Source organism: Lissotriton helveticus, chromosome 12 (assembly GCF_964261635.1).
Source record: "Lissotriton helveticus chromosome 12, aLisHel1.1, whole genome shotgun sequence".
Lineage (NCBI taxonomy): Eukaryota > Metazoa > Chordata > Amphibia > Caudata > Salamandridae > Lissotriton > Lissotriton helveticus.
The window spans coordinates 908,905,254-908,928,268 of NC_136073.1; the positions used below are offsets into that span (position 1 = coordinate 908,905,254).

The 23,015-nt window shown below is 47.4% G+C and overlaps 1 protein-coding gene across 1 annotated transcript in view; it reads right to left on the reverse strand.

Annotated features, from left to right (window-relative positions):
- Positions 1-23,015, reverse strand: part of LOC144798673 (dnaJ homolog subfamily C member 3-like) — a 139,869-nt gene that overhangs the window by 99,132 nt on the left and 17,722 nt on the right. The window contains exons 2-3 of the mRNA XM_078669656.1: positions 9,350-9,460; positions 685-809 (exon numbers count right to left, since the gene is read on the reverse strand). Coding sequence (XP_078525782.1) covers positions 685-809; positions 9,350-9,460 — 236 coding nt within the window. The remainder of the gene's footprint in view (positions 1-684; positions 810-9,349; positions 9,461-23,015) is intronic.

Consider the following 23,015-nt stretch of genomic DNA (forward strand, 5'->3'; position numbering starts at 1 on the left):
CCTGGGAAGGTCCAAAAATGTCCTTCAGCAGTATTCTCCAAACAGATGCATGAGAACAATTAGGCTAGGAGAAGAAAGCAGTTTCCCTTCTTAAAACAAGTTATCTCAGTCAACTGTATCGGATTGCACCAATAGACTACACACATTTCTTCTTTACTGGTCATGTATGCAAATACAACCATTAACCTGCATCAAAGGATGGCTAAGGCTTGGCCTTGTCTTCTTACAGGACAATCTCTCAGTTCCAAAAACTACCTTAAGGCCTGAAGCGAGGTTTCCCTCATGTCTTTTAATGCCTGCAGATCTGGCTACAGAAGCACTCATCGTCAGTTTACCCAGAGTGCAACCAAAAGATCCGTCTGCTTCTTAGTGTAGAGAACACCACATCCTTCTCATGGAATCTTTTGTTCCGAGTACATGGGATGAAAGGCCCAAAGCTTTTCATTTATCATAGGACGCTGGTGACCTCACACGGATCTAAGGCGCAGCAGTGAGGAAGTGTACACATGAGACTTGGAAAAACGCCAGCTTTGATGAGCAAACACACCATCGTTTGTACACAGCCCCAGCCGCGCCCAAGGGTTCCGTTTAACCCATGGTGTTAGGGTTCGTAGACTGTCGCTTTTAGGAATGACGACACACAACTGCCTCACGACACTGCATTCGAGCACATGGACCACTTACAGCCAGGAAGTCGGGTTTCAGCTCGATGGCTCTCGAGAGGTCAGGCAACGCAGCCTTGAACTTGCCCATGGCGAGGTAGACAGCCGCCCGCTTGTAATACGTCAGGTAGTTCTTGGAGTCTCCTTCTGCAAATATATATACAAAAAAAAAGACATTTTACATGAGGGGATCAGACTGCTGCATTTTGTTCTCCTTATTAGATATACATAGTCCACAGCTCAGTGAAGGGTCAGCTGCAGAACGAGTAGAAACTCAGGGTCGCAGTCCTAGTAAAATACATTAAAGGCCAAGAACATGAGCACAAAAATCTATTAGACCAATTTATATGAAGGTTTATAAAGGGCTCGTCATAAAAGCACCATAATAGAAGACCTAATTTATAACAGGGCTGGCTGAGCAGGACCCAGAGGGTCGGATCCAGGCCAGGTTTACAGGAGAAGGAAATGTTACCCGTTAATAATCCTAGTTCTGTACGGTAGGAATCTTCATTGAAATCATGTATGTGGAATATTCCCTCCGGCGTTCTCCCAGACACTTCACATCCATACCGTAGGATGCACATTTAAGAGGAGAGAGCGGGCATTTTCAACATGCAGGATCCACTTCTCTAACACACGTGGAAGAATGATCAACAAATTTATCATTTGAGTCTTAAGACAACACCGCAGCACAAGGTCTCCCGCTGCAGTGAAGGCTGATCCTAAAGTCAGATGTGTGAGGTTGAACAGAGGGAAAGAAAGTAGACCAATGGACAGAATGTAAAGAGAAGCTGAAAACACTGCTCCTTTACGGAGCCAGCAGCTGCCACATCAGTGCACGCCTGGCAGCGACCAAGAGCCTCGGTCCTTCCGGAGGAGCCTAGGCTTATATGGGAAGGATTGGAATTAGCAGCACATCACTGAAAACTAGAGGCTGGAGAGGAGAGGTGGCTGTTCATGACTTCAAGGAAGATTCCTATCAGCATCTTCATTGATGATCATTAATGTAGAGAACAGGAGCGAAGCCTATCCTCAAAAGAACCCGCGATCTCCAGATTTAAAACAGCGACCGGATAAAGAGTCCTCAAATACAGACAAGAAATGCGTTAACCAAAGAGTGAATCAATCTTGGATTCTGAATCTAGACAGTGAGTGGCAAAGCTATGAATAGATGTCCAGAGCGCTGCTTTACAAATGTCCAATATGGGACGTGTCTTAACGGAGCACAAGTGGCTGCTTTTCCTCTTGTGCAATGAGCTCTGCGTTTGCCAGGCCTTGTTTGTTTGTCCAGCTGGTAATAAGAGAAAGGCAAGTCCATGCCAGGGTGAGCTGCTTGGTTGCGGCTTGAACTGCACCATAATTAAACAAAGCAGCTGAGATGTCTTTATACCTTTTGTTCTGTCTATACAGAATTTAAGGACATTTTTAGTATGCACGGGGAACGTAAAATGTCTGCCACAGAGGAAAGATTACTAAAGAAAGCAGATCATCAACTGGTTTACATGAAAATCCAAATCAGTCTTTTCTAAAACAGTAGAAAGTGTTCTAATCATCACTCCATTGGAGTGGAAAATAGCTTACGGCAGACAGAGGATAGAGGCGGAAGATCATTTACTATTATGGTCATGTAAAGGCCACCAGAAAAGCTATTTTCCATGATAGATGCCACAATGTCACCTTATGAACAGGCTCCAACAGAGGAGCAGTGCATTTAGAAACAATCAAATTGAGCTTCCAAGGAGAAGAAAACTGTAAAGAAGTAAAGTTAGGATTTTGTCTAAGTTAAACTTAAGTTTTGGTCTTAACTTAAGACCAAAACTTAAGTTTAACTGAGACAAAATCCTGACTTTACTACTCCTAAATGCCTTTTGTGAATACCGAAAGTCGTAAAGTTAGGATTTTGTCTCTGATTACTTTTGTGAATCGGGCCATCTGTTATTATTTTTTTAGTAAACTTTGTACTTACTTTGCCCCATATGCCAAAATAGGACAGAACTAACCTGTATGGGGTCCTCGAAGGATGGTACTGCCAATTCCTTGTGTACTATGAAAGGACAGGCTAGACTCTGAGACTGCCAAATGTCTATCTAAAACAAGCATTTGCAATGCAATAGGTCTCGCAGCATTAAAGTTTGAGTTACTGGCATTGTAAATGACAATGCTTTGCATTCATTTTTTTTCTTTAATTTGCAATTGGTATATAAACATTGTTTGTGAATGGTTAGCTGTTGCTTATGCTAAGCAACGTTGGCAGTCATATAGAGTGCTAGTCTTGCTTGTTATAAGCATGCTGATTTAAAGCACTCTGATACCTGCGGGTAAAGATTGCGCCATATAAAAGTGAAAACTAATAAATAAATAAAATAGCCTCCCTGTACCACGTCCACCAGACCATAAATAACGTGCAAAAAGAAAAGACCATTCACCATCTCCTTCTAGGAATGGGGCTGCCAGGCCATAGACAATAAAATCCATTAACACCCAGGCACAAAAGCAATTAACTGTAATTGTTTTATTTGTGGTGTCCCAGAGTGATGTGGTGGTGTCCCCGAGTGATGTGGTGGTGTCCCCGAGTGATGTGGTGGTGTCCCCGAGTGATGTGGTGGTGTCCCCGAGTGATGCGGTGGTGTCCCCGAGTAATGCGGTGGTGTCCCCTAGTGATGCGGTGGTGTCCCCGAGTGATGCGGTGGTGTCCCCGAGTGATGCGGTGGTGCCCCCGAGTGATGCGGTGGTGCCCCCGAGTGGTGCCCCTGAGTGATGTGGTGGTGGTGGTGGTCCTGTGTGATGTGGTGGTGGCCCCGAGTGATGTGCGACTGCAATTTTGCCAAATGGTATGTATTAAGGCAAAATAAGGAATCGCAAAATTTGCGATTCCTTATTGTGCGATTACATCTAAGGAATCGCAAATTTTGAGATTCCTTAAATGCAATGTAAGAAGCACAAAAAAAGTGCAATTTGACCTTAAGGAACCGCAAATTACCACCAACTTCAAGTTGGTGGTAATTTGTGATTTCTTTGAAAATGCACTTTTTTTTAAACATTTTTCAAAGTGCAATGTGAAGCACATACATGCCCATAGGGCATGTATGTGCGCCACATGTGCACCCTTGCTTATTTCAAGGGTGCATCAAGGTGTCCTTTGTCCCCTGCACCCTTGATATTATTCTCAAATTGCGAATCGCAAATTGAGAATAACTTCCCATTCATTCCTATGGGCCTCCTGGCCCATAGAAATGAATGGGAAAGTAGTCCTTAATTGCGATTTGCAATTTGCTAATCGCAATTAAGGAATATTAAGAAATCGCTAAAAAATTGTAATTTTTGTACATGCATCCCTAAGTGCAATTCTCAAATAGCAATTTCTAAAAAAAATCACTATTTGAGAATCGCAAATCAGGATGTTGATACATATGGTCCTATATCTATACATCTGGTCTATTTGCAAAACAAATGCCAAGATGGCAATGGTGTGTAACTCTTTGGGTTAGACTTTCGAGGACAGGTAAAAGCTTTGCATGTCATTTTGCTTCAAAGCAAAAAAGTAGAAAAAATATATGCCAGATGTGCGGCCTGGCCGGCATGCTCACGTCTCAACAGATTTTAAAACAAACAACAAGAGATAAGCATGACATAGGAAGGTAAGACAGAAACCACCCAATTTTGGGTAAATTAATAAACATATTGACTTTGATCAGCAATGATTTGACAATGTTTTACAAAACAACCTGGCTAGTAATCCCAGGAGAGAGAGAATTCAGAATTTCATGAAGACCTTGAGTGCATTGGAAAGAATCCAAACTTAAAACAAGCGCATGGAATGCCAATAGATTTTGCTGTTGCATTTAGTAAATAAGATATAAAGCTTGAGAGGTAGACAGGAGAGGTTGTAGATTCATTTCAATTACATGTGTAGTATAGACGGGCTATGGCTTAGTTTTACATACATGTATCCTCTTCCTCAGTTCCCCGAAAGTTCCTAAGGATTTGTGAGGTTACACTACGCCACTAAACGATGTCTGCACATATTCTCATCTTTGAGTTAATTCGCGATATTGTGAATTCCTTATAATGTCATTGTTTATAATAATGTCAATATTATTTTCCCATATTCTCGAGTCCCAGTGCTGCTCCTGTGATAACTATATTAGGGGTACAACTCATATAGCTGCAGTGTCTATAGAGAATTAAAACGCACCCACGCACGGTCATTAACGTGTATCAACTATAGTTTAGACACATTTCTCCCACTGATATACAACAACTAGCAGACCCACATTGCATAAATATTTGTCAGAATTGTTGAGGGCACGCTAAGTAGAGCATAAACAAATTTAGTAGGTAAGAAAACAGGTACACAAATGGCATGATTTTTAAACCATTCGTTTTTTGTTTTTTTTAATCTTTATTATATAAATCACAGATCATTCTATACAATTGCAGAATGTTTTTCTGGAGGCAGAAAGAGAAGAGAAAAAAAGGCATTACAAGAAAGAGAGTAAAATAATGATAGTTCATAATTCAAACGCCATTAATAGTCATCATTTAAAATGTTATTCATTAATATTTGGGGGTGGACATCTGTACCTGTGTTTTAATATAAATAAACACAGGGCAATAAATGGACCATAAGACCGTACTGAGTAGGTGTGAATTCTTATTAGTTGCAACCAATTGTCAACATCTATTTCTTTATTTATGCAATGTTATAGTATCCGTCGCTATTAGTTTATTCTGCTCCCCATATTTGTGCACATTTCCAGATAGCTCCTATCCTGATGGAATAACATTTTTCTCTTTCTTTCGTGTTCCTTATTTTGATTACCCATTGTGCATGCTTTGGTGGATCCGATGATTTCCAATTTTGTAAGATCAATGATCTAGCTATTAGTGAAGCATTGAACACAAATTGTTTTTGTCGCACTGTTAAAGTAGTATTAGAGATCCCAAATATAATTACCATAGGATTGGGGTCAATGCTGCATTCGACTTGTTGACTAATCGACTGAAAGACCCTAGTCCAGTAGACAGTCAATTTCAGGCAAGAGCAGCACATATGCAGCCAGTCCCCTTTTGCGTGATTACATCTAGGGCAATCCGATGATATTTCTGGGAACAATTTGTGCAATTTGGCGGGGGTATAGTATAATTGCCATTTAGAAAAAAATGCTATTCGTTTATGATTGGCCTCTCAAATGGCCTTGGTGGACCATTTATTATAGTCTCGCCATTGGCTTACGTCTATGCGACAGCCCATAGTCTCATGTCTTTTTAGAAGTGTGATCAGGACTATGAAGTCATATATATTTTGCTGCAAGATATGGTCCCATTCGTGTTTTGTATAGATTTTGCTTAGATTGAACTTGATGACAGACCTATGTATAAAATAAGTAAGTAGTTTTCATAACGCAGTGAACTATATTATGAATCTACAATGCCAGCTATTCAGGCTTAAAGTACTAGTAGCAAGGGACTACTTTGACTGATGTGCATTGTGCAGTTTAATATAGGTCTGGCTCTGTGTTTCAATACAAAGAGCTGCACAATGCAGATAAGAAACTGAGCACCTCGGAATACAGCAAACATAGTTGAAGATGAAAGGTTGACACGAACCTACCCAAACTCGAGGGTGAAAATTTGACAGGGACATACTCACAAGCGTGACCGAGTGTGAAATCCCGGCACGATGCCACCTAAATACGAGGGTGAAAAAGTAGATAGAGTAGATCGCAGCTCAGACCAGGGAAAACATCCTGTAACAAACAACATAGCTGATGTAAAGTCCTGACATAAAACAATAGAACAGCAGTGCTGGATTGCACAGACGTCAACAGAGCCTGGACGAGTGCCTTTATACCTAGCACATCACAATCAACAGCCAAACCAGTCACTGTGCATTACTGGCTGGTGTAACTAGGAAACTTCGAAAGGGGAGACAACCTGAGCTCAAAAAGTCTCTGTCAGTCAAAACCGCACCTCCACAAACGAGTGTAGGGATTTAAAATCCGAATGCTCCCCAGATGCGCCGCAATGTCCTGACGTGTGATGAACTACAAAATGACGTCATAGCGTAGACGTTTGTAGTTCCCACTCCGGAAGCCCGCGCCCTCGGATGGCCAGAGAAGCAGTGCTGGTGATGCGGGGCTCCCATGCCCGCGGGAGAGCCCCGCGGAGTCTGCAGAAGTCAACAAAGCCGGTAAGTGGGGCTTAGTTGGATGGGGGAGGGGGGGTGCGCTTGTGTGTGCAGCAGCGGCGGTGGCGGGGTCTCTGTATGTGTGTGTGTGTGTAGGTGCGCTCGTGTGTGTTTGTCTCTGTTTGTGCGCATGCGTGCAGGGGGAGGTGTGCCTGTATATGTTTGCGCTTCCCAGGAGACAGCCACGGCGAGCGCGTTCACGCGCGCGTGGCCTGCGCCAAACGCCTTTTGCGAGATGCGCGAGGCCAGGTACTGTCTCCTGGGAAGCAGACCCAGTGACAAAAGATCTCTGTCGAGACAGCGCTTACGCGCTGTTACGCCACGAGACCTAAAAAGGTTCTCGTGGGTCTATAGGATGGCACAATTTGCCCATACCCACAGTGGGGCCCCATAACTAACACAGGGGAGACTCTTATTTTCATATATAAGATCAATAATTCTCTGATTGGTTTATTACTTACTTTGGACAAAAATCTAAACAAGGCTTCTACAGATCTTAAAAACTTCAATTTTCCTGATTGCAACTGTGCCCTCCATCCCCAGTAAATCGTATTCAAAGATAGGAAAATGTTTGGGTATCGGCCAATCGCTCTCCCTTAATGTGACGTGATCTCTTTTTGGATCTCCCCTTTTCGCACACCATAGTGAATGGTTTCTTTAAATTAATTTTCATATCCTTATCTTCCATCAAAAAAACACAGGTATCAATCAAGAGCTGCAGTCCATTTACGGGTCTAGAGATCAGAACAGCATCATCGGCGTGCAGTAGGATTGGAGTTGGGTGGTTTTTAACCCTAGGTGCATCTGCCTCCAATTTTTGCAGTGTCTCATCCACCCTGTTAATATATACTGAAAACAGCAGGGGGCAAGAACACATACTTGGCGTACCCCGTGTTAAACCGTAAAGCGGGAGGTACATTTCAACTTTGGACCATAACGTACTCTGGCAGTCGGTGAGCGTACAGTTGTGACAGGAATGCAATAATCCCTGTTGGTGCATCCATCTCTGTCACAGCTTTGCAAAGCTTAGCGTGGGTCATCAAATCTGAGCACACTGTTTACATCTGCAAAGCATAAGTGCTTATGTTACTCTTTTGCTACAGTGTATGTATTAATGAGGAGATGCAGATTAACACATTGTTCCATCGTATCAACATTCCTCCTGTACCCATATTGTGTGTCCGTAATGATAGACATTTCAGTCCCCCCATTTCTAGCCTCTCCAAGAGGACTCTGCCTATCAATTTGGCGTCGAGTCCAGGAGGATTATTGGGCAGCAGCATCTGGGATCTCTCCTACCTCCCTTTTTAAAAATATGGACAATAGTGGGTGACATGCGACTTAAAAATATCTATCGGCACCCCAACAGGGCCAGGGGCTTTGGCGTTAGCGGATTTATTTAGAGCGTTAATTACCTCATCCAAGCTTATGGGAGGCAAGTATACCGCACTGGCTGTCGGTACTACTGCCGAAGGTAGCTCTATGGCAAGTTTATCGAGGGTTAAAAATCACTCCAAAATTATTTATCCAGTCCTCTTGTTGTACAAATGCTTCAACCCTAGGGGCCGCTATGTCTTACAAAAACGGCTGATTTAAGGTTTTCCAAACAAGGATTTTAATGTTCGTGTCAGCGGCCTGTCCTAGATTAGCCCAAGCATTATCTTGAATCTTTCTTTTCCTATTAACCAAGGCTTGGTTAGAGGCAGCTCTCAGATTAATGATGTAATCCGTATCCCTAGGAATGTCTAGTAAAGGTTTCCTCAGGTTCTTATTTGAAAAAAAACAATGATGATCAAACCACCCTGGAATCTTTTTTTCTGTGCTTCTATTCGTAGATCTCAACTTGCCTGCTATTTCTGACATTAGACATGCCCCACGCTGACACGCCCCACGTTGTACACACAGATATGCCCCAAATTGCAAACACAGACACATTGCAAACAAAGACATGCCCCCACGCTACACAGGTACACCCCCACGCCGACATGCCCCTACACAGACACACCCCCTTCTGCACACCCAAATGCCCCCACACTGGGCACACATACCCCACGCTGAACACACACGCGCGCGCCACACACAGACACCTCCCGCGCGCCACACACAGACACCTCCCGCGCGCCACACACAGACACCTCCCGCGCGCCACACACAGACACGTCTCGCGCGCCACACACAGACACGTCTCGCGCGCCACACACAGACACGTCTCGCGCGCCACACACAGACACGTCTCGCGCGCCACACACAGACACGTCTCGCGCGCCACACACAGACACGTCTCGCGCGCCACACACAGACACGTCTCGCGCGCCACACACAGACACGTCTCGCGCGCCACACACAGACACGTCTCGCGCGCCACACACAGACACGTCTCGCGCGCCACACACAGACACGCTGCACACAAAGCACCCTCCTTTACTGTCCTCCAAGATGTTCTTCACTACCCACCGTTTTTGGTGAAGTCAAAGAGGCCAAATGCAGTTCTACTCACCCACTGCAGAGTGGTAGTGTGAAAGTGCTTCAGCCAACTGCCCGGCAGCCAACAGTTTCCGTCCCATTTCCAAATGGCTCTCAATTTCAGCATGGCTGGCAGCAAGTAAACCTGAAACACAACATATTTTCAATGTTTACAAACAAAATGTACCACAAAAAATGCATGAGCATATGTTATAGTTGTAATTCACTGAACCGACCAATGAGTAAAGGAAATGGCATAATGTGGCCACCTTAGACGTATACTTTAGTAGGCAGTGTCAGCTCAGACAAGCTGTGCAGTATGGCTTGCAGAAATGCCACTCCGATGCAGCATAATCCAGGTTAACAAACAGACACAATGCAATATATTCTGCAGAACCTGCAGTACCATTGGGTCAACTACAGGTAAGCGAACAGGAGTGTAGTCTGCGCTGCTGATCCACCATACTACTAACTGCATAAGCAAGGAGAACAGCGTAGTATGGCCCGCTGACAGAACAGCCATTCAAAGCAGCAACTGCATCAGCAAGGAGAACAGCACAGTATGTCCTGCAGAAATGATGGCAGCGAAGACTCTGCGAAGTCCAGTGGGACCACAGATCTTCAACTACGTCAGCAAAGAGAGACGTGGTTCATCCTGCACTAGAACATTAAGCATATATACAGCATCAACAATAGATTAGGAATTAGCCGCAAACATCCTTTATATCGCAGAGTTTGAAGACCTACAGAGCACCAAGTACACACAAGTAAATGCAAGCGTGGTGCAGTGTGTCTGGCGGAGGCCACGGTTCTACGTCTCAGCAGGCAGGATGGTTTTTGTGCCTGAGAGTTGTGGACTTCTACCACTTACTGGTATGTTGTTGGGTGGGATTAGCCGGAACATGGATGTGTGTGTGAGAGGGACACTATCTTGTGTGTCTGTGGGTCTGGACAGGTGTGTGAAGTGCAGGGACTGGAGTGCTTACTGCCCCCACTACGGCTGTCTTCTACCACAGAAATGGAGGCAGAGGGGATCTTTGTCTTGTTCGCATGAGGGCGTCAGGGCCCTTGCTATGCCACTGGTCTGGATCTGTAAGGAGTCTCAGACATCTATACAACTGCTCGGTCAGTTCAGTGGACCTGGGGCCTTCGGTTATAAATGAAACAGGGTGCTTTACCTGGTCTCTGGTGCTTTGATTTTCCTCTGCCCATTACCCGTGCCATAGAAGGAGGGCCGTCTCCTCCCTACTTCCAAACTCATGAGTACTTAGGTGCCAGCATTGGCTTTGTTATTACCCGCCTGGTGCCATGCACGAGGATACCCAGCAGTCCAGATGCAGACAGCCCACACTGAAAGGGACTATTTTTACCCTCTAGTGATCTCATATTGAGAAGGTGTGCTTGGGAGCCTGCACATTACATACTGTGTATGAAATTTCAGACTTTATGTACATCATAATGCAGGAAACCCTTCTGGTGTACAAGAGGTGCACTCACCCGGGGATTCACAGACAGCCTCTGGAGAGGTAACCTAGATACAGACAAGTGTTACACAACTCACAATCACTTTCACACGGGCTGCAGCAGCGAGCTTAGAGTTCAAAGCACAAAGCAGGGTGTGGAGTTTCAGAAGAGTTGTATCTTCCTAGCATTCATGGAGAGTCCTCCGCCTTCACTGTTCGCAATATAAGGTTAAGGCCCTAAGGCGCGTGCTTCAAGCCGAGGTGTGAGGACATTCACAGACCACATGTTAAAGGTGCTCTTGGCTTCGGAGATATCTGATACGAGGCAGGAGGGCCGAGCAATGCTATATTTAAGAGCTCCTTGTGCTGAACATCTCCAGTCTTACTAATGTTACAAGAAACAGCCTTGGGGCAGAGCAGGGCTTCAAAGCAAACAACCCAGTGCTTTCCTTCAGTCCAGGGTCTGACCACGTACCCTCCAGCCCTCTCAAAGCAGAATGTGACCACGCACCCTTTATCCCTCTCAATGGCAAGAGCTATTGGCCCAAGACATGTTGTACGGATAAAAGTACCCTTAAGTCTGAGGGGATCAATGGTGCACATTGCACATGCTTCCAAAAACTCCACCCAGATGTGAGGGTGGCAGGTATCAGTGCCAGTCAAGGCCAAGTGCCTTGTTCATAATACAGAAAAGAAAAAGCCTTCTGCAATCTGTACCCTAAGGGAACCGACAACAGTGGACACGAGCAATGTGTGGGTCCATCCCAGATGTAAGAGCAGGACAAGCAAACAGCGAAGGGACCGCGCTCATGCTGCCAGAACACAGGGTAGAGCCAAGTAGCAGTCTCCCCACCACCACACGTCTCCTTGAACCATCCACGCTTGGGGTTCCCATCTGGATCAGCCTCTCTAATGCTACACTCAAGAGTCTGTCTCCCCTGTCTTCACCTTCAACTCTCCTAAACAGCAGACGTGGCCAGGGAGGCACAAGAGCTGCAGTAAGATGATGTGGGTGGGTGGGTCGGGGAGACTAGATGAAGTTCAGAGGGCGGGGGGAGGGGGCGGGGTGTTATATCCTTGGGTCTCCTAGTTCAGGCTGTTGAGGCTGTGTGAGTGTGATGGGATAGAATGTTTATGAGTGCATGGCTTGGATGAGTGCTCAACTGGAATGAGTGGGGCTGAGCAGCATGACGCTGCTCCCGGTGGGGCACATTACTTACTATCTCACTTGTAACTGAATAAGCCTACTTATATAATCTACACTACTGGCTACTGGGCAGATTACCTACAAGGGCAGTTTACAAAAAATAATGCAACCCACCAAACACGGCATGTAAAGCCCTACAGTGTTCGAGATCACACGTCAGAGATCATGGACAGCGAGGAGGGGCACTAGCGACGCATCCACTCAAGGGAAACAGATGCCATATTGGATTTCGCCAAAGCAATAAAACAGAAGGCAGTTCACTACCAAGTCCCCCAGCTAAATACATCAGAACATCAGGAGAATACCCCATTATGGTCTCCCTGGGATGCATTTTTCCCTTAGGCTACATGCCTGCGATGCATCATTCATCATTCATTTTTAAAGTCTCACTCTTTCAACCATTTACAATTTTTACGTCTCACCTATTGGACAGCTTTCATCTCTCTGTAGGACAAACTCTTGTGGACCATACCAAAAACACATACAGGTGGCTCAGTGTTTGCCCATTACTTGCCACCGGACGGCTTTAGTTCCACTCTCAGTTGCTTTCTTCTTACTCGAAGGCTTGCCTTTCTGTCTTGTATTTGTCGCTCATCTGGAGCGCACTCTTTACCATCATTTTGAAAAATCGACTTTTATCCGTCCTCAGTTCACATTAAGGGAACTAGGTTTTGTCTACCATCACTCCATGAGTATGCATATCTTTTCCAGTTCTCTACTAGGGCTGCTTTTTCCTCCCAAAACCCCTGCCCCGCGTCCACTTCGTTACTCCCACCAAGCTCTTCCATTGCTTAGCCTAGTTCTCCCTGGCTATGGTTTTTTTACTATTTCTTTTGGGCCTCTCCCCACCGAGCCCCAAGGGCCTCCATAGCTCCCTTGCCCACCACTCAGACCCAGTTGATTCCCATCCAACTCACTCCTGTGTTGCTCCCCAAGCCTCTTAAGGTCTGTAACTCTTTATTTCGATTAATGTTTTTTATTTTGTTACGGCCTTGCTACTTGCTACAAGACAGCTAACCCATACAAAAAGCCATAAATTTTTTTATTTACGATCAAAACAGCGCGCGCCATCCTGGATCAGTAAATAAACAATATATTCATGTCATTCCCAAGGTGTGCACATGTGGTGATGCATGAGAATATGACTCGACTACACATGCGATAGATCAACTCTACACTGTTGGTACTGCAAGCCTCATTAATGCATCCAGGCTGCTTGACTGTGTGTGTGCTGTTTTTAGTGTGGGTGTTGGTAAGTGGGAGGAATGCAATCAGCTGTTACACTTACAATTAATTGGCAACTTATGTATTTCTATTGAAGTTATTGGATAGCTCATGCCCAGGCACAGCAGCAATACTGCACTTCACAATAAACAAACAGCATGTTAGACCTGGCCTCTTTTGGTGTGCTTCTCAGTTTTTTTCTCTTTCTGACTTCCTGGTTTTGGTGGTGCTCTGAATATTGTTTTTGCTGGTTTAGTGTTTCTGCGCACTTACATACTGCTGATCAGTACTAAAGTGCAAGTGCTCCTATTGTAAATTTTATTTATGGATTGGTGTTTCCATGATTGGGATATTTGATTTACCAGTACGTCCCTAGTACAGTGCTCTATGTGTGCCCAGAGTCTGTAAATCAAATACTACTAGGGGGCTTGAAACACTGGTTTTGCCACCCACACAAGTAGCCTTTGAAAGGTGTCTCAGACCTGCTACTGCAGTGTCTGCTGGCAGTTTTCACTGACATATCCACCTGGCAAGTGCACCCACTTGTCAGGCCCAAACCTTCCCTTTTCTTACATGTAAGGCACCCCTCAGGTAGGCCCAAGGTACCCTCCTGGGAAGGGTGCAGTATATGTGAAAGGTAGGACATGTACTGGTGTGTGTGACATGTCCAGATAGTGAAATACTGCCAATTTCGTTTTCACGATTGAAAGGCTATTTGTCCCATAGGATAACATGGGAGTTGCTTTGTAACATCTAACAAGCATAAATTTCCATTGGGACAAGATAGAGAAGTAGAGGTTAGGCTTCCCGAACTCTGAATTTAAAGATACATCTTTTAGTAAAGATGATTTTTATGTTGTGGGTTTGAAAATGCCACTTTTAGAAAGTGGACATTTTCTTACTTAACCATCATGTGTGCCTCTGCAATTTATGTAATCACCGTCTGGGTTCAGAGTGACAGGGGCTGGGGATGTGCTTTCACACTAGACAGACACAAGGGGAGGTTGAGGTATGCCCTGCCTTTCCTGGGTGACTCATAGCCAGGCTGAATAGACCTGGCTGTATTAATAGGGGCCGGAGTTGTCACTTGCATCTGAATGGACTGTGGCTGCCTTCCACAAAGCGGTCTGCCCCTCCTGGAGTAAGCCTGGCTTTTGGATCAAGGAACCTGCCAAGAAGAAGAGCTGGAGAAGCTGTGATGAGAGCCTGCAGTAGCTACATCTGTCTTGGGCAGAGAAAGGACTGGACTGAACTTTCTGAAACTTCTATCAGAGTTTCTCCAAGGGCTTGAGGTAGAGCGTGCCCCCTGTTCAAGAAGTCTCAAGAACAACAAAGACTTCAAGATCCTTTGTGTACCAGCTTCTGGGACTGGGTGTTTCAGTTGCCACAGAGGAAACAGCAACACAACGTTGTCCCTGACGTAGCTGCTGGCTCCGTGACCTTAAGGCACCGCAGAGGGCACAGCCACACTTCACACCGCAACCCTGATCTTACGGACGCAGTTGCCACTGAGCCACTGCTTGCACCGTGACCCTTGAGCACCGCACTCTGCACCGCCTCGCTTCACACCGTCGCCTGGTATCCCAGATGACGCCATCGTCGCTGCCTGCATCGTGGCCTGTGGAGAACGCAGAGCACCGTCCCGCTTCGCACCGCAGCTATGGTCTCACCAACAACGCCACTCCAAGATGACAGATGCCGCTGCCTGCACCATGCTTGTGGGCACTGCTAGTCAGTTACACAATGCACTCCCCCATCCCACACTGCGGTCTGGGCCCACCGACGCCAGCGCCATCAACTCTAGTTCGTCAGCTGACGACAACACTTCAACGAATATCCCTGCACCGTGACATGCTGGCACCGCAATGAGCACTGCCCCACTTTGCACAGCAGCACTGGTTTCACCGATGCTGCTGGAAACCGCCACAGAGCCGCTCTTTGCACACGACCTGTGGGCACCGCCGATGCTCCCAACTACAACTGCATGGAGTTCAACCTGCAACGAGTGTGGACTTCAAGGGCCTGACTACTACTACGCCGACCTCCGGAACCAATACCAGCTCTTTGCTAGGTCCCTGATGCCCTGCATCTCTAAAGGTACTATTTTTCAGGTCTTCCCGATACTGTAGCTGGCCCGTGACGCCCCGGCCAGCCATAACTGTTGGATTTGTTTGTTCACAACACAGTGATAGCCCCGGACGGAGTTACTGACTTTAAGTAATTGCTGTTAAGTCTATTTTTGCTTACTGATGCTTTTACATACTTGCATGTTGGATTCTTATCATTTTGGTCTTGTTTTACACAGATAAATATTGCCTATTTTTCTAAAACTGGATTGGTGTCCATTTGTAGTGGTTCACTGTATTACTGTATGTTAAGTCTAAAAGTTTTACACACTGCCTCTGATATAGCCCTGTCTGCTTGTGCCAAGCTACCAAGGGGGTGAGCAGGGGTTATTTCAGAAGTGTAACTCCCTTACCCTGACTAGGAAGAAGGGTCCCTTCTTGGACAGGGTAACAACCTGTCAACTAGAGACCCTTGTTTCTAACAGTACAATCTGATAAAGACTGGAGAGAGGGAGGAACGGGGCAAGAAAAAGACAGGTTACCCACCAAGGAATACTCCAAGCTGCTTTGTAGCTATGTTACGTGCATGAGGGTGTAAGGCAGCCTGTCAAGAGAGTCCTGTGGAGTCAGCAGCCCAGTACATGGTTTCTCTGAAATCGATCCTACACTGGACCTCTCACACCATCATTCTGATTTACAGCGCTTGTTATCTGCAATGTGGCTGCAGCAATAAAATAAAGCGTAGTAACGCCCTTCCCCCTTCCTTGGAGCAAGGCCCATGTTACAGCCAAATTCTGGGCTTGTCGCAGTGGATCACAGTTAAGTGACGGCAAACTACACCTCAAAAGGGGGAGAATGGGGCGTGGGGAGTTGGACTGTGGGTCTCAGCTGACAGTCCTGACTCTTGGAGTTAGCACGTTCTCCCGGGGGTGAAAGTAGATACCACTGACCCAGGAGGGACCCCTGTTGGTTACATCTAGAAGCACAGCTAAAGGCACAAACTTGGGGGTGAACAGCTGAGCCTAACACTATGGAGAGATGGCCTGTTGCAATACTGCTGCGGCTTGGAAAAGAACGATTTCCATTATTTTGTCCTGCTGCAACACGAACACGGATAGAATTATATCTTGTAAATGTGCCACAAGCCGGTGTAATCCTGGAGCTTGGGTCACCAGGTGATGAAACAGATGGAAAGATGCTGCCTGCATTGCAGTCTCCTTCTGCAGAATCAATTTGAATCCCTGCTAAGTGGGTAATTAGCCAATTCTCCAGGGTTTCGTGCTTATTCTAGTGGGAAATTATCTTTGTTAACTACTGACCTGGCACGGTCCTCACAATGCACCGAGGAGCCGCTGCCTGATCAGCTTAGGGTTTCTTGCCATGACAAGCTGCTCCAACAAGCACTTTAGATGCCACCCAGGAGTATTCACTAGCACCAGGTCCACGTTTCTTTGTCAATCACAGACAGGCGATATTTAAAAATGACGAGCACTGAGGTTTTTAACCTTCAAAAAAGCAAGATCCAGGGGGGACACTCAGTTCACACATAAAAGAAATGTGTAGCTTGCATGAGTTTTAGCAGAGGTTTCTTTCGGTGCCTAAACTCTTCAAAAGATTGCGTTATCTGTAAGCCAGCACAACTTAAATACAGGCAAAAACAGCATGCGCACCTCCCAGATGGATAATTGCAGAACTCATAAGTTATAAAAATCAAAGCATATGGGAATAGGGGGACAGATCTAAACGGGGGCGCATCAAAAGCAGTGGTGGGTTTTTCACAACTAAAGCTTGTTAGACCAACAGCTAGTTCTCTGCCTGGTGCCCATTGGTTGAGGTGAAGAAAAGGTACATTCTTGTACCCAATTCAAATGTAGCAGGTGACTTGTAACATTAGGAGACCGACTTTTGGAGTATGCGTTTCTCTAAAAGTTTCCCTTTGAGGGTGGATTGGCTAGGGTTGAGAGGGAAGAGGTAGGTAAGGCTTAGCTCAGTCTCCGCTAATAATAATTGATGTGTATAAAGCATAGCCCTGCAAAGGGAGCTACACCCATGGCATTCTCACAAAAGGCTAAGACTAACTACTGAATAAACTGCTTTATTGTACCGGTGGCAGAGCACCATGCTTCAGCGGGGTGCATGGAAAGGCTGGAGCTGTACTCAGCGTACAGAGATTGCTCCTCTCTCTACCCCAAGGAGGCTCTTCAAGGATCTGGGTGGTAGAGCGAGACGAGGATCCCTGGTGAGAGAAGCTGGTGTGGTGGGACGAAACTTGTGAGCACAGCAACACCCGTAAAGATGTCCGAGACAGGAGAGGAAGCTGAGTTGAGGATGGTTAATCCACTGGGATGTGGCTTTTTTTAAAGAGGTGAGTCTTCAGCTCTTTCCTAAATTGGAGGGGTATTTGGGCGGTCCTGAAGGAGAAGGAGACGTTGTTCCAGATTCTGGGTGAACACATGGAAAAGGCCTGCTGCAAGTGTTTCCTTTTTTACTCTTCTTAGTCTGTAGCATGATGGCGGCCTGGCTGCGGGTGTGCCAAGGTCCACCAGCGAAGGCACCCAGGCTGCGAGTGTGCCGAGGTCTACCAGCGAAGGCGTCCTGGCTGCGGGTGAGCCGAGGTCGACCTGTGATGGGGCCTAGCAGTGTGTGTGTGAAAATCCACCAGTGATGGCGTCCTGGCTGAGGGTGTGCCGAGATCCACCAGCGATGGCGTCCTGGCTGAGGGTGTGCTGAGGTCCACCAGTGATGGCGTCCTGGCTGAGGGTGTGCCGAGGTCCACCAGTGATGGCGTCCTGGCTGCTGGTGTGCCGAGGTCCACCAGTGATGGCGTCCTGGCTGCTGGTGTGCCGAGGTCCACCAGCGATGGAGGCCTGGCTGCTGGTGTGCCGAGGTCCACCAGTGATGGCGTCCTGGCTGCGGGTGTGCCGAGGTCCACCAGCGATGGCGGCCTGACTGCTGGTGTGCCGAGGTCCACCAGTGATGGCAGCCTGGCTGAGGGTGTGCCGAGGTCCACCAGTGATGGCGTCCTGGCTGCTGGTGTGCCGAGGTCCACCAGCGATGGCGTCCTGACTGCTGGTGTGCCGAGGTCCACCAGTGATGGCAGCCTGGCTGAGGGTGTGCCGAGGTCCACCAGCGATGGCGGCCTGACTGCTGGTGTGCCGAGGTCCACCAGCGATGGCGGCCTGACTGCTGGTGTGCCGAGGTCCACCAGTGATGGCAGCCTGGCTGCGGGTGTGCCGAGGTCCACCAGTGATGGCAGCCTGGCTGAGGGTGTGCCGAGGTCCACCAGTGATGGCGTCCTGGCTGCGGGTGTGCTGAGGTCCACCAGCGATGGCGGCCTGGCTGCTGGTGTGCCGAGGTCCACCAGTGATGGCGTCCTGGCTGCTGGTGTGCCGAGGTCCACCAGCGATGGCGTCCTGGCTGAGGGTGTGCTGAGGTCCACCAGTGATGGCGTCCTGGCTGAGGGTGTGCCGAGGTCCATCAGTGATGGCGTCCTGGCTGCTGGTGTGCCGAGGTCCACCAGCGATGGAGGCCTGGCTTCGGGTGTGCCGAGGTCCACCAGTGATGGCGTCCTGGCTGCGGGTGTGCCGAGGTCCACCAGCGATGGCGGCCTGACTGCTGGTGTGCCGAGGTCCACCAGTGATGGCAGCCTGGCTGAGGGTGTGCCGAGGTCCACCAGCGATGGCGTCCTGGCTGAGGGTGTGCTGAGGTCCACCAGTGATGGCGGCATGGCTGCTGGTGTGCCGAGGTCCACCAGCGATGGCGTTCTGGCTGCGGGTGTGCTGAGGTCCACCAGCAATGGCGTCCTGGCTGCGGGTGTGCCGAGGTCCACCAGCAATGGCGTTCTGGCTGCGGGTGTGCTGAGGTTCACCAGCGAAGGCGTCCTGGCTGCGGGTGTGCTGAGGTCCACCAGCGATGGCGTCCTGGCTGCCGGTGTGCCGAGGTCCACCAGCGATGGCGTTCTGGCTGCGGGTGTGCTGAGGTCCACCAGCGATGGCGTCCTGGCTGCTGGTGTGCCGAGGTCCACCAGTGATGGCGTCCTGGCTGCTGGTGTGCCGAGGTCCACCAGCGATGGCGGCCTGGCTGCGGGTGTGCTGAGGTCCACCAGTGATGGCGTCCTGGCTGAGGGTGTGCAGAGGTCCACCAGTGATGGCGTCCTGGCTGCTGATGTGCCGAGGTCCACCAGCGATGGCGGCCTGGCTGCGGGTGTGCCGAGGTCCACCAGTGATGGCGTCCTGGCTGCGGATGTGCAGAGATCCACCAGGGATGGTGAGCTTGTCTGCAAGAGAAGCAGGGTTGGTGGTCGTGATTACTTTGTAAATAAACCTAGCTCCTGGATCAAACCAAACCGTTTTACAACTATTCCATGCGCTGCTTGTGAAGCTGCCCCTTTTTGGACCTGGCCTGGGTTCGGTTATCACTCCACTTGCTTAAAGCATATACGAGATGCTGGTGAGATCGAGTGCGGTGATCAACATCAGTACCATCTCTCCAAGCTCGGCTCCTGGAAGAACAGGGAGGGTTCTCATTGTCAGGAACAATGCTCATTTGGGGAACCAAAATGTGGATGACTTGTAATCTTCCTCCAATGGGACGCACCAGGGATGACCCAAGGATTGCAAAAGAGACACAAATGATGGACGGAATGCAGAACAAATCAAAACAATCTCTCCCAGTCAAGAGATCTGTGTTAAATCCATCATTTTTTTGCTCACCATTCCACCCCAGTTTAGTCACAGCCATATGCAAATCAGTCTTGACCCTGTTCCTTATGGGAACAGTCCAGCCCGAACTGCCAAGCCAGGTCCTTCCCTGGACTGGAAATAAGCATCCTAGGACCGGTTTCGGTGTTTCACCCCTCTTCAGCCAGGATAGCTTGATTCCAGTGGCACAGCGAGCATGGTATGGCACTAGTCACATGGCTGAACACTGCGAAGCAGACACCATTCAGCGATTCACAGCTGGGTGATCAGAACGAAGCTGCACACCAAAGGAAACAGAAGACACACCACATAAGGATGTTAGACAATCCCCAATGCAAACCTGAATGCATCAGTTCAACACTACATGGAGGAGTAAACGCAACCACAGACATGGAAGGCTTTTTGGCTCTTAGAGGGTTAAACAAACAAATACTTGTGTTCATAAACTTTCTCTGTAGCAATGCAATCAATGCGCATTACTGAAAAGTAAGTTATCAATTTAATAATTAATCTAAGGATAGAAATACAGGGAGATCTGCTTCGCTGGTTTAAGTAATAATGTTTTAAAATTAATGTGATCTATCAATCACTAATGCATTCACAAGTAACAGGATGATATTTTAGTGAAAAATATTTTTAATTTAGCTTTTCATGTTTGTCCGCTATACCTAAAGATCGAGTAGCGGCCATAACGATGGGGGAGCAGTTGAGAGCTGAGAATTGTTTGAGCCATTCTTTAGGGGGTCGAGAAATTGGGTGGGGCGATCAAAAGGAATTCAGTTTTGAGAGGGTTAAGCATGAGGTGGCTACGGGTCAGTTAAGCATGAGGTGGTTACGGGTCTGCCATTATTGGGTTTTTAGTAGGATGTAATTGAGTGATTTGATATCTTCAGGTCAGGAGATTTTCAAAAACAATTGTGCTCGTCAGCGTGCATGTGGTAATGAATGTTTGAGAGCTTCAGAATTTCAGTAGGAGGTCAGGGCTCGAAAATTCCACTCGACCACTCGCATAGTCGAGCTAAATTTAACAAGGTCGAGCTGTTTTTAGGTCCTGCTCGCCCTTTCTGGCGAGTGGGAAAACAAACCAACTTTTGTCCTATGTCTGTGAAAACGGAGCAAATGTGACAAGATAACAAGATTTAAAGGCAGTTTTATTGCTCACAAAATGAATGAGCAATACAAATGCCTTTAAATCTTGTTATCTTTTCACATTTGCTCCACTTTCAGAGACGGAGGCCAAGTAGGTTGCAGTTAGGTCGAGAACATTTTTTAAGGTACTGGTCCTGCAGGGCTAGGACCATTTTTTGGATTTTTCGAGCCCTGAAGGTTCAATGAGCAAGCTGAATAGCGTGGGTGAGAGGGTGGAGCCTTGAGGTACTCCAATTTTTACTGGGCTAATGTCAGATAGGGATCGGATGACTAATTCCTGTGTTCGATAATGAAGGAAAGAAGCAAACCAGTTTAAAATGGGACCAGATAGCCCCCTCCTATTTTCGAGGAGGTCATCATTCTTCATGCTTGACCGCGTCACACGCAGGGGAGAGATCAAGAAGTATAAGTAGACAGGGTTTGTTCTGATCACGTAACCTCAAGGCAATATTAATGTGTCAGAGCAGTTTCAGTGCTATGGCCAGTTCTGACGCCAGGCTGGCAGAGGTAAAGGAGTTGGAATGATTCAATGTGGTTGCAGAGTTTCAGGTGTACACATTTCTCAAGTAACTTTGCCAGCTGTGCCCCTGAAAAGCAGCAAACGGTTGGTGGATATGCAAGAACAGGGTGTGGCAGAGCAGAGAAGGTTGTGGGCAGTGTGTACCGATGATCATCCTGAGCAAGATCTGGACTTGTGGGAGAACATGCTGGATAGCCTGTTGGATGTAGAGTTACCAATGGCTCTCCCCTCCCCCACCTCCTGCCGCTTCCAGAGGCCCGGAACGGAAGCCATCCAGCCCGAAGCTGAATCTGGACAAGTCACTCCGCCGGTATGTGCTTTTGGGGTAACGATGGAACTAAGATGGGGGTGCTGTGGCCATATCAGATCCCCGCCCTCCCTTCCCTTGACGATTCCCTCTGCTTCTCCTTGCCTGCTGCTCAATCCCGTAATATATCCCTCTTTACCCCCTTCCGGAGTGCACGGGAGAGACTTTCACCCGGGTAAAGTGCAGCTCACTTGCTTCTCTTTTTCCTGTTTTTGCTGCTTTCGTTTTAGCACCGGATGCATAGTTGTTCTCGTACTGCTTATAGTTTGTATTTCGGCAATTGATACTACAGTAATTGTGCTGAGTGATGTGCAGGCCACGGTGTAACTCTGGGTGACTTTCCTAATTGGGCGCAAAATGTTGAGGCCTGACTCGTCCACATTTTTTTTTGTTTAATGGGGGGGGAGGGTGGAGAAGAGAGAGACAGAAAGAGATATAGAGAGACAAAGAGATAGAAAGATAGATATACATGCATTACCAATCTTTGTCTAGATGTAGGATATTTAGTAATAAAAGGAAGCTTGGCGCTCAAGCTGATATACGTGATGTATTAAATGAGGAAAGTAAGTACGGTGCTGCCAGGTCAGGGAAATGCCCTGTAACCTCCGTAGATGTGTGGGTCGTGAGAAGACACCCCAGTGATTAAGCAAAAGTCCTAGGCACACTTAATGAGGATAAGAAATGCTGGTAGAATGTCTTGTATTCAAGTGGTCGACACCAGTAGATTAGTTGGAAAGTTTTAATAATGCAAAAACAAAGAAACGACCAGCCGATATGTGTTTCGTCACAAAACGGGAAGTGTCCGGTGACTCTTCAGGGCTGTGGGGCGGTTTAGAAGAATGGAGAGACCAAGGAGCCGGTGGAGTAACCAGAGCTGCTGAGGGATAGGAACCAAGCAAGGCGGTGTGTGCCGCAGATGAACACTTGATGTGGCGGATAAGCCGTGTGCACGGGGGAGCAAGGTGCCAGTATGAACCGTGTGTAAAAGTCCAAGAACTGGAGGGTGCAAGAGGCGGATAAGCGGTGTGCACGGGGGAGCAAGGTGCCAGTATGAACTGTGTGTA